This window comes from Simochromis diagramma, unplaced genomic scaffold, assembly GCF_900408965.1.
Source record: "Simochromis diagramma unplaced genomic scaffold, fSimDia1.1 OVJJ01000692.1, whole genome shotgun sequence".
Lineage (NCBI taxonomy): Eukaryota > Metazoa > Chordata > Actinopteri > Cichliformes > Cichlidae > Simochromis > Simochromis diagramma.
Window position 1 is genome coordinate 864755 of NW_024387485.1, and position 13734 is coordinate 878488.

A 13734-nucleotide genomic window follows, 5' to 3' on the forward strand; every position below is an offset into this window, starting at 1 on the left:
TAGATAGAGATGGGCAAGACAACTGAACTCAACTCAGACTTAATTCTTTTCGATTTTGAGATATATGTATTTAATATGTTTATGTTGAAATGCACTGGCCAAGTAAAGCAGTCCTGGAGATATCAAGAGGAAGAAAACCAGAGAAAAAATAATTAAACATGAACCTATATGCTAATTTCCAACTACACATTGTTATTTATGGATTTTTCTCATTTGCAGTTGAAAATGAGCCCTCACACTGGGCTGTCAGTGTGTTCTTGAGTAGCGTGCAGATACAGATGTTCAGGTTTTGATAGAAAATCAAGCAAAAAAAGGGGATGTGGGTACACAGATGGATACATTTTTCAAAGATTAAGTCTATGAGCAAGTTTTTCCAGTGTGCAGGACTCTGCATGGTGTTCCTTGATTTATGAGGACTGTGCTTAAATTATTCAATCCTATGAGTCATCACATAGATTGGGAAATGGAATATTCCTGGTGACTGACAGAGATTAGTATCTGACTGAGGCAGGCACAATTGGTCAAAACTGTTTTTAAAGCTGCTCTCTGACTTGGATCTTTCAGTGAGAAACATCAACTGTGTTAAATATTAAACAGTCAAGCCTTTCAATCCACAGTAAAGACAGGAATGTGTTTGATTTAGCAACCGCGCTACAGGAGAGTGCAAGCATTTCCTGCATTGTAAACCTTTGCTGTGCTTCCACACACACACACACACACACACACACATCTAAAGCTGCCAAAGTTCACTTTTTATTAACGTGTCCTAAAATATTACAGTTAAACCATCTGGTCTGATGACGTAACGAAGCACTAAACTGGAGTTAAAGTTCTTCTTTGTGTTTTCAGGCTGAGAAGGAGGCCTGTGAAGCCAAACTGTCCAAACTGCGTCTGCAGAACAAGGCCAAGGTGACGTCTCTGACGGCACAGCTCGAGGAGCTGAAGAAGCAGCAGGGGCCGAGCACACCAACACACGGCAAAAAGGTGGAGATGTGCACGCACATCCAGAACTGAAGGGCTAAACGTAGAAATGAATAAATACTAAACGTTTTCCAGCGGATCAGTGCACCATTGGCTTTATAAGCTCAGACACAGTCATGCCATGTGGATCCCATTTGAATCATGTTTCTGCTCTGTTTCCATTGGGGTTGTTAAAGTGCTTTCTTCATAGTTTAGGGTTCATCAGAAGGAGGAGAGCAAGCCAGTCGAGGCAAGATTGTCCTGCTGAAGAAGAAGGTTGATGAACTAGAACAGCAGCTTGGACAAAGAGATGTGGAACTGGAAACCAAAGTAAAGCATACTTTGATTCTGATGCCTACCAGATAAAGGGAAATGAGATATTTCCCACTGATGTTACTTGGAGTATTGTTGGAACGCACATATGTGCTAGTCTTGGCCTAACTAGCCTTACCCTGTGTCCCCACCACGTCCACTTAATTATTTGAAGTTATTTTTTTATAATTACATTTATCTTTCTTAATGTGAATTATAATCACAACAGAAGAACAGCAACGGCAGCTAATTTCAGCAGAGAACAAAGAAATGGCCGCAGGAAACGCAGCTCGTATCGACAGAGATGAATCCAGTACATTTATGGAAAAATGTCACCAGTTTACTCTACTTTTCCTGGCTCCATATTTTTTTCTTCATTTCTTCTTGTAGTTACAGAATAATCATCCTCTCCATGAATATGCGCAGACAGCACCCACAATGGTGCCACTGAGCAAACGGATGTATTCATTTCTTTTTCTGTTGTGACATATCCTGAGGTGTACGTAGGGCTGTGCGATATGACCAAAACCTCATATCCCGATATAAGACATCTATCGTCCGATAACGATATAAATCACAAAAATGTAACATTTTCTGTAAAGTCTGTGAATCTCGGGCAGCTCGACTTGCGTGAAGTGTTTCCAGCTGCGCGTCATGTAGCTGGAGTCGAGTGTTTTAACCGATGCATGAAACGACACATTTTTAGACATAAGTTGTAACGGCCGCCGTTTTCTTTGTGAGTGTTTATTACACGGCGTGCTGCGGGGAAAAGCCTGTTCCAACGTTTGAGTCTAAGGTTTCTTTTTTAGCACCTGGCGGCTCTTTTTTACTTCTCATCCGTAAATAATCTGCTCTTTCACGTGATTCAGTTTATTTTGAAAAGTCTCAACAGGATCTTGAGCTTTATTGTGAAAGGTTTATGTGGAACATAAACAAGCGGACATGCGGTGGTTTTACCGTTGTTGTTGCTAACGACAACGCATAAAAACAAACGCTTGTCCGTCCGTAGTGTGGTTATATTAAATATAAGAGAAAGAGAGAACTTTACTACAGTGACCATCAAAACCATGAAAAAATATTACCGTAAACAGTTTATTTTGCGACACCACGAAACAAACGATAGCGTAAAATGAAACGACAGACGTTTTTATATCGTCATCCGATATATATCGTTATATCGAACAGCCCTAGGTGTACGCTTACACTTTGAAATCTAATTTTTCTGACCAATACTTTGTGTAGATGAAGGAGTTGGAGTCTCAGCGGCAGCGTGGTGAAGAAATGGACACTATGCTGACAGAGAAGGACAAGAAACTGGCAGAAAAAGAGGCCTACATTGTCCACCTGCAAACAGCGCTGGCTGGAGATCAGCCCATCACACCTGCACCACCACAGAAGGTCATAAATGCTTTGAGCATGTAGAATCATCTCACTGCGTTTTTCTTTGTAAATATTGCACGTATTAATAATAGGCAGACAAAGTTAGAAAAGTAGAAGAAAATGGATTACAGCTGAGTCACAACAGGCGATGTCTTGCATTTTGTCAGAGATGCGGTCACTGTCATGTGTTCTGTCCCCCCAGGCTGAGGACGGCGGGGCGATGCAGGAGCTGCAGTTGCTGGTACAGAGCTTGACTAAGAAAGTGGGGGAAGCAGAGGAGCGCTACAGTTTGCTGCAGGAGCAGACAGACAGCCTCAAAGACCTGCTGGCTACAGAGAAGGAGCAGTACAGCCAAAAGGAGAGCATGTACAAGCAGAATGTAGGTTTTCAAAGAGGACAATACAGCTTCTTTTGTAGAATTTAGCTGTCTCGGGTTCACAATGAGTCGTGTGCTTGTTTATAGATCCAGACATTCAAAGACATCATCATTCAGAAGGACAGCCAGCTGATGGAGATCAACCAGATGCATGAACAGGAGCTCTTCAAGCTAGCAGCCAAGTCAGATGCCAGTGCAGACTTGGAGCAGGTAACACAGACAGTCAGGAGTTCATGCAACTAAAAGAAGTTGGAATTTTTGTGTTGTTTGTGAATCTGTGCTTTCCTTTTCAGCTTCTGAAGGCTCTAAAACAGAAGCTTCATGAGAAAGAGGAAGTGCTGCTGGGTAAAACTCAGGTCATTGATGTTCTCCAGGGAGAGGTGGACGGGAGAGATCAGCAGATAAAGGTTAGCAGACTCGCCACTCCTGTTTGCGTCTCAATAAAGACGTTGGTGTTTTTCCTTGTTTTCTGTCAAAAAGATCAATTTCCATATTTAATAAATGTCTTTGAGCTTAAACGCAGCTTCAGACTGTTGTAAACACTCGTTTTCAGACCAGAGAAGAAATATCCCTAATGTTGCTTACATGTAGCGAGCTCAGGGGGAGGGGCTAAAACAGCTTGTTTCAGACAGACACTTTTCATTCAGCCTATAGAACATTCTCTATTGTTGTTTCGTAGAAATTCTTTAACCTCTCTTGAAATAATGACACCTTGGAACTTATGTGGAACAAATACTTTGTCCACGCAGGAACTCTCAGAGCGGCTGCAGAGGCTACAAGTCGAGCGAGAGAGCCTTGAATCCAAAATGGAGGCAGAGAAGCATGTGATGCGAGCACAACTCCGTGACCTGATGGAGAAGCAGCAGGCAGAGGTGCAGCGAATGACCGAGCAGCATCAAGCACAGCTGGATCAAACCCAACAGGATCTCATGAGGCAGCTGGAGGACCTGAGGAGAGCCCAGGCAGCAGCACCACCTGCCAGTCAGGAGGCATCAGGAAGTGGAAATGTGCTCACAGATTCAGCTTCCATTCAGAGGATAGCTGAGCTGGAAGGTTGGTTCTTCATTTTGATGATTTATCTGAACTCCTTCAGAGTTCAGTTTGTGTCGTTTTCCCATGTACATCCTGGGAATGTTTAGTTTGTTCACAAAATGCAGCAGAACATGAGGACATTTTCAAATTCTTTCAGTGCTTCAAACCTTTTCTTTTGTTGTTTTTGCAGCACAAGCAAAGCAGAAAACAGATGAAGCCAGCAGATCAGAGGCCAAGTTCCTAAAAATGAAAGCTTGGTCTAAAAGTCGAATCAGACAGCTGGAGGAGGAACTGAAGAGAAGCCAGGTGAGGGTTTCAAGTTGTCCAAGTCGGATGGACAAAGCATTTTGTGCTTTTGTGCTGTGCTTATGGCAAAGATCCCAAATTCACTGCCAGTGCAGTAAAAGGGGAAAAAAAAAACCCCAGTGGAAGACCGTCATGGCGTGACCTTCACAGAACAAGAAAAGTGAGGTCAGGCTGTATTGAATAAAGATGGTCAGTCCAGATATCAGGTTTCAGGCTTGTACAACTCTGTTTTGGTCAAACATACATGAAACATAAAGAAATAAGGGCTGTTCAAAACGTTTGCACAGCACTGCTGAAGAAAATAACTCCTGCAGTCAAGAGAAGCCACTGATTGTTGAGCTATGAATGATAAAACCAGCAGTTATTCAAGTATAAATGTTACAATTGTATGCAATCTTTTTCAATAAAACATAGAAATGTAGATGTTTATGGTGTACTATACTACAGCGCTCCCTCGTTTATCACGGGAGTTACGTTCTAAAAATAACCCGCGACAGGTAAAATCCGCGAAGTAGCCAACTTTATGTTTTTTACAATTATTATAGATGTTTTAAACCCCTCACTACACACTTTATACGCTTTTCTCAGACAGGCATGAACATTTTCACACTTTTCTCTCTTGTTTAAACACAAACTTCAAACCTTCATAGAAAAATAAGTCCAGTGTTATAGAACGAAACCAACAGCAGCTGCCTTTGACGGTCCAAAGCGTTTCGCCGAGATTGTTTTTGTTGGGGAGAAAACTTACTAACAAAAAGTCCAGCACTTCAGAGCCACACTGCTGGCGATCAGAGATTTATGTAGATTTGACAAACTGAACGCGTTCTGTAAAGTACAGGAGACACAGCACGGAGGAGAGTGATTGACAGTGGTCTACAGCCAATCAGGATGCAGAACATAAAGTGCTGTAAAAAAAAAAAAAAAATTAAAAAAAAAAAAATTAAAAACCATGGTAAATTGCACACAAAAAAATCCGGGAAACAGCGAGGCCGCGACAGGAGAACCGCGATACAGCGAGGGACCACTGTTTGTAGATTTAGAGTTCATTTCACAGTGTTGAATCCTGTATCCTGTGTCTTACAGGATATAACACTGTTCTGAGTTGTAGGGAGAGAGATCGCTTTCTCTTTGGCGTTGTTAAAACGATACCTGTTTTTAGATTTGAGCTCGTTACTGCTCGCGCTGCTCGTCATGACCATAAAGCTGATGCAGCATCCGTCACGTTATCCGTTTTCCTTTTATATCAGCCGATCGTCTGCAGGACGCCGTTTTCAGTTTGTTATCCAGAGTGAAAATCGAAAACGCGTCAAAATGCTGAAAGTCCTTTGGTAAGCAAAGCTGCCAAGTAAACAGACACGTTTGACTCTATTTAGGCTGGAGTTGCTCCCCCAGACCTGACTGCCCTGCGGAGTCGCATCACTGCACTCGAGGAGGAGAGAGAAGAAAACCTCTGGAAGGTGGAGCAATACGAGGAGGTTAAAGCAAAAAACGGTAATAAAATTAAACTTTCCGGAAAACGCTTTAGGGAAATCCTCAGTTCAAAAATGAACATTATTTTTGTTCGATGTTATCGTTAGAAATGCTGGAGGCAAAGTTGGTGGTGTATGAGGAGCAACAGAGGACACTACAGGCAGACTTGGAGCAGTTCACCAAGAGGGCTGCCTCTCAGGTCTAGCACCCAAACGCTTTCTTAAACCTGCTGCTTTTGTTTTACATTTAATACTCACGGATGGTCTCTTATTCCTTTTTGCACCTGCTGAACGTAGGCAAGTGAATCAGGCAGCGCTGATGACACTCAGAGCCAGGTGCTGGAGTGGCAGGAGATGGTAGCTGAGGTGGTCAGTGCCAGAGACCGGGCCAGGGAGGAGAAGGCTGCCTTGTCCCTCCGTATCAGCCACATGGAGGAGGAAAGAGAGGGTAAGACTTTTGCTGGAGGATGAGTCAAACTCATTTAGATCAAATTAGCTAATGATGGTGGGATCAGTTATAGCTAGGAGGTAGAAGCAGGGTGAACATCAGAGTCACAGTTAATCTGCTCAGAAATCCTCAGCCAGTGTGAAATAACGACACACGTCTGCTGACATTCATATATGTGAGGAACCTAAAAACAAAACTTTTTCATAAATGCAAGAAAAGACTCGCAGTACTTAATACGACAGTAGTAAAACCTGTTCTTTAATACTTTAAAGTTATGCTGTATTTCTGTTCCTCAAAATTCGACTTTAATCATTTAGTCATTCTTAAACCCGTTAGTATATCAGAGTACACATCCTCTGTTAGCATCTAAAAAGGAACTTAGTGTTACTATAAAACAAAAACTCTGATGTCTACATTTTTGGCGTTTTGTTTGTTAACACAAATGTGGATCACGGGGTTCTGTCAGAGTCAAGTTACCTTAGTGGTAGCTGTGGTTTTGGGGAAACTTTAGTTCAGTTCTGGCATTACTGTGCCTCCGATCTCCATTAACACTCTGGGGTCGACGGATGTGCCGGTGCGTCAAAATCACATGACCAATTTAAGACGACACAGCAACAAGATGCAGCGACCCACAGTCTCCATTTCCACTTGGGTCGAAAGTGCAGACTTAAAACTATACACCGGTTTTTAAATTGTGGTGATAGGGCATGTAAAACCGGAGTTAAGATAAAAAATACACGCAATGTTTTTTCTGAATAAAACAGTGGTGTTTACTGCAGAAAGAACGGTAAAAATGTCATTTTCTAAGGAGAGCGCTAGCAAATAGGGGTGCAACGATACAAAAAATTCACGGTTCGGTTCGATACTTTGGTGTCACGGTTCGATATTTTTTCGATACAAAAAAAAGTTCATGCTTTTTTAAATTTGTCATTTATTAAAATTATAAATATATATTTTAACTCAAAAGTACAGTTTTTTAAATTTAATGTTGCTGAAACAACAAAGTAATAAAAATAAATCTATCTGATGGAGAAATCACTCATCTTTGGAAAAGAGAGTTTATTACAGAGAAATGGCTCTTTCCAAAATAAAAGCTATACTATACGCTTCTTCTGGGCTATATTCTCAGCAGCATATTAAACATATCAGGTCCCCATAAGGAGAATCATGTGCTAACAGCTGTCTAAATGACTCGGCTAAAGTTTGTAGCATGCGTGCTTGTTGTTTTTGTCTGCTTCCACTTGTCTTTGCACTAGGATGATGTAAATGTGCAGTCATATTCGTTGTGTTCCCACTAGTGCTTTCAGGTTAATCTCGTTGAAATGACGTTAACGCCACAACACGGCAAATCTCCGTTAACGAGCTACCGCGGATCGCCCCGTGCGTGGGGCTGGATGGCCAACACATTAACGAGCTAACTGCGCTAACGCACTAGTTCCCACCATTGAGCATTGCATGGCACATCCAACATACTGTTTTACTTTAGTCCATGACGCGCTTACCTTCAGGGTCATACTTCACATGAAAACCAAAATAGTTCCAAACGGCAGATCTGAATGAGGGTGGGGGAGGTTCAATTTGCCATGTTGCAAGGAGAGCTTAACTTCTGTCTCGCTAGCTTGCCCTGCGCTCAGTGAATCTGCGTTCGACTACTCCGCCTAGGCTGCACTGTCGAGCGCAGATCCACTGAGCGCTCAACACAGACAGCATCGTCAGAAGGAAAGTTGATAAAATAAATTAAAAATTTTGTATTGTTCGATACATATGCGTACCGAACCGAAAGCACTGTATCGAACGGTTCAATATCGATACGAGTATCGTTGCACCCCTACTAGCAAACACTCTCTGCTTGCGAGCAAAATTTAAAAAAAAAAAAAAAAAGTAAAAACACCCCTTTTCTATTGGTGTTAAAGTGTACCATGTTGACCAATCAAAAAACTTATATGGCAACATGTGGCACTTGGTTGTTTAGGAAGAGGGGGAAGTTTTAGGAGTGACACCAGCGAGAGAGAGAGCGAGTTTTCACATGTGAGAGATTTGTGATGTTTAGCGTGTTCGGAGGCTATAGTTAGTGTGTAGTGTAGTCGTTGTTTTGTTTTGTGTGTCAGCTCTACTAGTGAATGTCACAGTTGCTCCAAAAAAGCCTCCAAAGGTAGATTGCTGAAAAGAATGATGCCAAACAGGCAAGATAAACCGTGTTTAAAGGTGAAATATAGACGTAAAATCAAAAGTAGTCAAAAACAGCCAGTTATACCCTGGACCCCAGAGGGTTAATGTTTGATAAACTCTGAGTCAACTTCAGTCTGGAGAGGACTGGACTAAATGGAATCATTTCAAATATATTTCACACACTTTGTTTTTCTCATAGAGCTAGCTTGTTTTACCATTTTCGTCATGTTCCTGTGTTGTTTGACTGAACAGTACTTTGTTTTCTTCATTTTTCCCCATCCTCACTGTTGTCATTGGCGAGATTTGGTTTACTCTGTGCTGCCTCCCATCTCATGGACCTCCACCCCCTCCCCACTCTCCCTGTCCAGCCCCTGCTCCAGGGATGGGAGCAGCCACCCAGAACAGTTTCCCATCAGTTTTGTGCATGCAGGCTCCTCCAAACCTCCAGTGCAGCTCGTGCACACTGTACTGCCTGGAGTTTCCCTGAATTTTGCATTTGCTGGTGGAAACGACAGGCAGTACAGTGTCATGCTGCACGTTCGAGTCTGCTGTTTAGTTTAGTCTCTTCCTTTCTCTGTCCCGTGTTGTTCTTTTCCATTCTTTACCCTTTTGTTTTCTTCTGTCTTTCTGTTTCTTCTTCTCAACTTTTGATTTCTGGTGTGCTAAGATATCTGAAATCACCAACAATAATGAACTGGTCTCAAATATAATTAAAGAAAATTGCTGCTCTATTGTGGTGGGATGGTAGGTTTGCACTAACCCTATTAAAAAGACTAATGCATATAACCTCATCAGAGCTACAAGGCTGACACCAGAGCCTATCCTCCATACAGACAGACACACCTGGCTTAGTAGAGCTATGCACAAGTGCCCTCAGATACTCGGTCATTGTGTAGGTATTTGTGCTTTTCAATTTGGGGATTTGGATATTTGTTTTGTTTTTGTTTTCTGTTTGTTTGTTGTTGTTTTTAAATGTGAAAATATGCATGCCACCTCTGCTTCAGATGGCACATTTCATACTCAGAAATGTGAAACATCTGTGAAACATCTGTATTACTGCTCAGCAACATAGTCCCACTCAGCTTGTCAGAGACAGACATAGCAGGTATTATCTTTAAGTGAGTGATCCTAAAATGTTAGTTAGCTTTTAAAATATGCACAAGCCTCATCATTACAGGCTGGATTTTTGTCAGCAATAAGAATCAAGCTTCAGTTAAGCTCATTATTGTAAATCTGGAAACGTTTATTACAAAATGTATCAGGGTTTTTTTTTTTTTGGTTTTAACATGGGAGTATATATTTTTTTAATGCAGTTTTATCACATGATACTGCTGTTATAAAATCCAAAGCACTGCTTGAATAATCTAGAATGTTATCACAGTGGTAAACATGCAAATGAGTCTTCTTTAATCCTAGTTAGATGAAGCCAACATCATACTCAAAGAAAAATGGCTGATGGTCTCTTACGTACTAATTGTTCCTCCTGATTTTGATTAGTGGTGTCACAGCGTATTAATTTCATGAATCAATCAAGTGTAGTTGACAATAATGACGTGATCTCAAATAATAAGGGTCAACCTCATAAATCAATAAAAACCCTGCAAAAAAGGTAATTTGAGTGTTCCACTTCACTGACATTTCATCCATGTGTGACAGAAAACCAAAATCAATTTTAGGAAAACAAAATTGATTTCACAGCACTATTTTGACTTGATGCATAATCATGCATAATGCTCACGTTTCTGCTGAACTTGCATGTGCTTTACTGTAATCTGCTCTGCTGTAGTCAGTGTGGGTGAAATGCCCAGCATGTGGCAGACTGGCTCTATTCCGCTGCAGAGGGTCATGATTGTTTTGGCTACGCTGTTAAAATTAGGTTGATACATTTTTGTTTAAATCCGCTTGTGCACTGAACCCACACTGACCGCGGTTAACACACAGAACTCCTTTCCTTTTCCTGCCCCACCCTTTGCTACGAGCTGCCCCCCTTTTTCCTCCCAACGTGTCAAAAATTGACCTGTCGTCACAAAACAGATGGGAACATGTTTAGTTGTAATAATTTTGACGTTGCCCTTCTTGAATCCTTTGCTGCTAAATGAAAATACAAGTCAAAGCACCATCAGAGTCCCCTCAGATATGCACCTGCCTGGTGTTTCTGTCTGCTCTTCATTTCGAAGACACAGTGATGAAGCACTCGCTTTGAATGTGACTCATAAAGATGGGTTTTCTCCTTCCTCCCTGTTTCCCACTTGTTTAAATGTGTGTTTCTTTGCTATGCAAATTAGGTGTGCATGGCTCTGACCAGAATGCTGCTTTTGAAGTGTTTCTCAGGTTCACTACCTTATGCAAATACACAAGTGCATAAACACCTGGAGTAACTTTCCATTTCTCCATCCTCAGTTCTTGTCATTGCTGTACTTCTCTTGCAGTCTTACTGTCGCTCTCGTTGCCTATACTATTGGATTAAACTGTTTTTTTGTCACAGAGTATGTTTGTGGTGTTGAAAGTGTCTCACCAAACCACCAGCATCATTCATGCCATCATACTTCTTGTCAACTCTCCATCTCTGTCATCCTGTCTTCAAAAATATTATCCTGTTCCACACTATGATAATTCTGTCTAGTCCACTTTAAACTCACTTCCCATCCGTAAATACACCCTCAATCCAACCCATCATTCCCCTTTCCCTGTGGCACAAAACTGATTGAGGATGACTGGTTCTTTCCTGGCTGCTCCGATCCAGCACTGGTCACTCGGCAGCAGGAGTTGGAGGAGGAGTTGGCTCAAGCTCGGGGGCTCGACCAGCACAGGGCCAAGAAGCTGGCGCTTCCATCCCAGCGAAGTCTGCAGGTAGGCGGCTCTTATTATAGACGTTTCTGTGGCTGTATCATGGTTATACCAGCACAGCCTCAGACATTTGCTGAAGAATGAGCGGGGCTAACTGTACAGCTTAATATCAACCAGTCTGCAGTTATTTTCAGAAGCTGAGTCTTGCAACATTTTCTTTATGAAATAAATCCTGTTCAGATCAAATCCTGCAGCTCAGGGCAGACCTAGAAAAAAACGGTTTCACAACAGCCTTTTTAAAATCCTTTTTGCGATTGTTATTTTGAAGTGTTTTTCATGTTAACATTAATACAAGGTTTTACAGGGAGCTGAACACTACATGCATGGAATCATCAGCAAAATGAGCGTTATCCTTTAGAAAGGCAAACAAAAATAATAGCTTTAGTTTATTTAACTGCAATTAAACACCAAAAGATATTCACTGGTCTGAGTTTCATTGAGAATAGCATAATCTCCCCTTTTCACCCAGTTTCTTCACATTTTGCTCTTGATGTCAGTGAGAGCAGGTATCCCTAATGTGAGCAGCACACAGAGCTCAGCAATAAGCCGGCTTCAAAGGAGAGGAAAAGGAGCTAAAATAAATAATTGAGGGTAACAAGGTCTGCTGTAAATACGGATCAGTTTTTCAACTATGGATTGTGCTGGACTACTCTAGTCTCTACTAGTGTCTAAAAATGTATATATAGTTAAAAAAAAATGGATGGATGGATACCAGTTTTCTATTTTTAGTTAATAACAGAGAACAGGAAGCTTACTTTATTCAAAGAGGAAGAATAATCTCGCTACCTGCCTGCTTGATCTTGTTTGCCTTGTACACAGTAGACTTGCAAAAACAGTTTGCCTTTTTTTCCTAAATGTCAAACGATTGCTTAAAATCTAATCCCCTGCTACAACAAACTTTTGCACTGGCAGGAGGACTTTGAGCTCCATGGGCAGGCCCCGTTTCAGGATCCTCGAAGTATCTCAGAGAGTACCACTCCAATGGAAGGGGAGAACATGGGAGGTTGGTGGCCCGAGTACAGTACTCCTGACACAGGTGTGAGACCCGCTGGACAGTTTCCACTGGCATGCACACAGTCACCTGCACATTACTTTGGGAGGCCTGAGCTGTCTTTGTGTTTTCACCATGACTTAGTTTATTAAGCACTGGATTGTTGGTGCTGGTTGGTTTATTCTGTTTGTCGTCTAACCTCCGACTGCTGTGACTGTAGGAACAGGGATTAGCTTGCTTTTATTTCTGCTTACACAGAAAAGCTACAGTTTAAGTTCATTCCCGCCATATGAAGAAAAACCTGACATTGAGCACCTTCACTTTTATATTTTGCTTCTCATTCATGTGACTCAGTTTCCAGTGTTTTGGGGACATGTGCATGCTGGTTGAGCTGGCTAGTGTTTGTGTCTTAATGAACTGATTGTGACATGATATAAATGTAGGTGGCAAGATGCTTTCCATCTGTGGTAAGTTTTATTTTTATATTTTGGTCGTGTGCATGATCACCTCCTTTTCTTTAATTCTTCTCCATCCTGTCTTCTGCACTGTTGCTGTCATAAAACCAAAAAATACACCAGCATTTGGGGAAAAAAAGATCACCCAAAAGTAAAAGCACTATAATGAAGATTAGAATTAATGACTGAGGACTTTTGGAAAACTGACTGGTGTCTTTTTTGGTTGTTTGTGGATAAGCACTGAAATTCTATTTCACACCCTGCCTCATAATCAGTAAATGAAGTTGTCAGTGAATTATTCTATACTCTTAGGAGATGCAGTTTTCTTAAATTTTAAATTTTGGATTTCTGGATTCTTCTTTTTTATAAGAAGAAAATCCTCCTTTTTCCAAGGGATGCACCAATCTAACTGTTTCCAGTTCTCACATGGTACGGACCCCTGGGCTGATAGTACTGATCTGATGCCAGTATTTAATGAAGCTGTACTCGTTACTGTTTGTGTAGACCCGTTTAGAGGGTAAGACCGCTGTATTCTGTTGGTCTGAATTACCAACCAAAAGTCGAGTTCTTGGTTTTATTTCTGTTGTCAAAGCCAAACTAAAACCATTTTAGCTAACTTTTAAATACCTTGTTGCCATACATTACAATCAATCTAAGTCAGTCTGTGCTGATGAGCACAACTCGTTGGCGACTCATCTCTTTGTAATAAGAGATTCAATCTGCTGTTTTTCAGCTGGTTGTATATAAAAGCGAGGTCAGTGCGCGCCTGTGCTCTTTTGCAGGAACTTTTTCACTATTTGGAATTTCTCAGCAACAGATTTGTTAACCTTGCATAGACTGGCAACTTGGGGCGACCGTGGCTCAGGGGGTTGGGAAGCGTATCTGTAACTGGAAGGTTGCCGGTTCGATCCCCGGGCTCTCTGTCCTGGTCGTTGTGTCCTTGGGCAAGACACTTCACCTACCGCCTACTGGTGTTGGCCAGAGGGGCC

At 41.6% G+C, this 13734-nt stretch overlaps 1 protein-coding gene across 1 annotated transcript in view; it reads left to right on the forward strand.

Moving 5' to 3' along the window:
* Positions 1 to 13734, forward strand: part of LOC120724515 (golgin subfamily B member 1-like) — a 39554-nt gene that overhangs the window by 5576 nt on the left and 20244 nt on the right. The window contains 13 exon segments of the mRNA XM_040016742.1: positions 850 to 984; positions 1177 to 1290; positions 2515 to 2670; positions 2855 to 3031; positions 3116 to 3238; positions 3322 to 3435; positions 3778 to 4081; positions 4251 to 4366; positions 5740 to 5857; positions 5944 to 6035; positions 6133 to 6283; positions 11151 to 11302; positions 12212 to 12335. Of these exon segments, the coding sequence (XP_039872676.1) occupies positions 850 to 984; positions 1177 to 1290; positions 2515 to 2670; positions 2855 to 3031; positions 3116 to 3238; positions 3322 to 3435; positions 3778 to 4081; positions 4251 to 4366; positions 5740 to 5857; positions 5944 to 6035; positions 6133 to 6283; positions 11151 to 11302; positions 12212 to 12335 (1876 nt within the window).